Source organism: Zalophus californianus, chromosome 1, assembly GCF_009762305.2.
Source record: "Zalophus californianus isolate mZalCal1 chromosome 1, mZalCal1.pri.v2, whole genome shotgun sequence".
NCBI lineage: Eukaryota > Metazoa > Chordata > Mammalia > Carnivora > Otariidae > Zalophus > Zalophus californianus.
The window spans coordinates 20,434,585-20,437,379 of record NC_045595.1 but is presented as its reverse complement, the minus strand read 5'-3'; the positions used below and the strand labels follow the sequence as shown (position 1 = coordinate 20,437,379).

General features: G+C 47.7%; 1 protein-coding gene across 1 annotated transcript; it reads right to left on the bottom strand.

The window, feature by feature from the left end:
* On the bottom strand, window positions 1-1,927 carry LOC113917906 (IQ domain-containing protein F5-like). Its single transcript, XM_027585982.2, has 3 exons — window positions 1,787-1,927; window positions 1,467-1,607; window positions 1-444 (listed from the first exon to the last, which is right to left on the bottom strand). Exons 1-3 carry the CDS (start codon window positions 1,802-1,804, stop codon window positions 10-12), a joined length of 594 nt encoding a protein of 197 aa, XP_027441783.1. The 5' UTR covers window positions 1,805-1,927; the 3' UTR covers window positions 1-9.
* Window positions 1,928-2,795: the final 868 nt, after the last annotated feature.

Here is a 2,795-nt window from a genome sequence, read left to right as displayed (position 1 = left end):
CAGACCTGATCAGTTCTTTATTGGAAAGGGGATGCTGTCTGTAATCCGACAAATCTGTGACCCCAAAAAAATCTCGAGTTCCAGACCCAGTTGGGATGCTGTGAGGTCGTAGTTGCCACGGAAAAAGCCACGGGAATGGCAATTATGCCAGCGCCAATAGACCTGGATGATGCGGGCAGCGTGGAGCAAACGGCAGTATCTCTGGCGGATGCGCCACATGCGGACCAAGGACTGCAGCTTGACCACTGCCCATTCTTGCCGCAAGAAGGACTCGAGGACTGCTTGTTTTCTCTTCTCCAGCAGCTTTGCCAGCGTCACCTTCCACCAGTGCTGAATGATACATGCTCTGAGTGCTGCGTGTAGCAAGGTCCTGCGCACCAGAGTACCCCGCCACCACGCCTGGATCTTTATGGCTTTCTGCTCTTGGTCAGGGCGCTTCTTTTTCTTTGGGGGGAGAGGTTGCAAAGATAAAGAAGGGATTCTCAGGGAACATTCCCCACCCACCTCAGCTCCAGGGCATGCCAAGAAGGGCTTCCTCAGAAGTTCAGGAGCACTGGGCAGGGACCCAGTAGACCAGATATGTGTCCTGTCTCTGCCCCTCTCTCTTAATGCACCTGGACACATCACATTGTCCCCTGAGGCTCAGGCTCCTCATCTGTAAAATGGAGCATTCTGGCACTAGCTATCCCGCCATTACATGGACCTGGTTGGCCTGTCTGGAACAAGCATGCCATGAATCATGTTCCACCGGGGCCTGGCCACCTACCTGGGCTGCACAGTCCTTCCCTCCCCCCCACCACGGAGACGGCTGGAGAAGCAGCATCCTTTGTTTGCTTTCATGCCTGACTCCAGCTCAACCCACAACCTGCTGTGTCCCTCTGTCAAGTCACAGTATTAGAAGTTTCTCTGCTCCACACAGTGTGGAGTCCTTCTCATTTAGCTCTCACTTTCACTTCTTTGTGTTCTCACATCTTAAACTTCAGTTAGCACGCATGCATGCACACGTGTCTGCACGCGCACACACACAGTTCTAGACTCGGCTTTCCCTGTACGTGGCAACGTCCTCTCCAAACACAGCCTCACTGTCCCATGCCCCAGCTTGGCATGGTCCGATTCCCACTCGTCAGGGGTTCCTCTCCCTCTGACCAAGTGTCTGTGCCTCAGTCACCCCCTTCTCTCTGACTGAGAAGGAACTCGGAGGAGAGAATAACCAAGGATGAAGCGGAATGAGTACCTACTCATTCCAGCTCTGGATAGGGCAACCATTCATCCTGGTTGGCCTGGGACATTCTCAGTTTATGCTTATTATTCCTGAAGAATCATTCGTAGCACTTTCACTTACAAATGGAACCTGGTTCAGATGACAAATTCCAGGATCAAGCCATGCTATGGGGCAGAGAGAAGACAACCCATCAGTCCTTGAGAATAGGAGTCACCCTCAACTTTGAGGGCCTTCAGTGACCTACCTTTGGTGGACAGGGTGGGGGTGGAGATGGAGGAGGTGTGGGTGGAGGCTCTTTTTTCTTTTTCTTCTGTTTTTCTTTCTCTTTCAGCAATGTGGTTTCATCAGCATCTTCTATTATGATTTCACAAAACTGGCCATCCTTCTGTAATCAGAGTTTAGAGGGGAAAGGTATGGGTAGGTGTTCTCTGTACAACTTTGTGCCACGTCCACCTCATACTCAACTTCCTGCCTGGCCCAGAGTCCCTAGATGTAGAACTCGCATCCTGAGTTAACTGGAAATCCACCTTCCCCTGCCTGCAATTCTGGGTGGCTCTCTCTTACACAAAACCGAATGCCCATGACTTGGATATAGATGTTTCAAAGCCCCTCAGGTCTGTAATCCCTTAAATTTCCCATGGTTAGGAGTGTAATGGTTCCATTGCTCCCAGGTCTGTACTCTCCCAGCCGCAGCCTGGCAGGAAGAGACAGGGATATGATGTCATAAGGGCACTTATGACTCAGGCACCAGGATGGTTCCAGACAGTTGAGTTCTTTTTGATGAAAATGTGGAAGTCCTTGCCCACTCTTTCCTACCATAAGTGCCCAAAATTTGGCAAAAAAGGCAGCACACAGAAAATACTGCCCATGGACACAAAAGTGTATAGAGACAGTCATTTCAGGCTGGTCGATAAAAACATAAATTTGAGACAATTTAAACATCCATTAATAGAGCATTCGATTAGATGCATTTCATTTCAAACAATGGCACCAAATAATGATTAGAAAGAAGGAGTTTTCAGCAAAATCTTAAACAAGCACTTCACTAAGGATTTATGAATGGCTAGGAAGCACATGAAAAGATCCCCAACATCAGTCACAAGGGAAAGGAAAATCAGAACCACAGTAAGATCCCCCCCGAATACCTTAGAGAATGGCTAACATAAAAAATACAACGTCAAATACTGGCAAAGACATACAACAGCTGAATCTCTTCTAACACTGCTGGTGGGAAGGTAAGAAACAGAAACGCTTTGGAAAGTGGTTTGCCTGTTTCTAATGAAGTTCAGCATCTACCCACCCTATAACTCAGCGGTTCTACACCTAGATCTTTACACAAGAGACATGAAAACACGTGTCTGCAAGAGTTATGCATGCATGTTCATAGCAACTTTATTCAAAGAGGTCAACACTGGAAACAATTCAGATGTTTACCCACAGGGGGCTAGGCAAAGAAATTGTGGCATATTCATTTAATGAAATAATACACGGTAATAAAAATGGACAAATGACTGACACCCACAATAACGTAGGTGAACCTCAAAAACATTATGCTAAATGAAAGAAGCCAGAC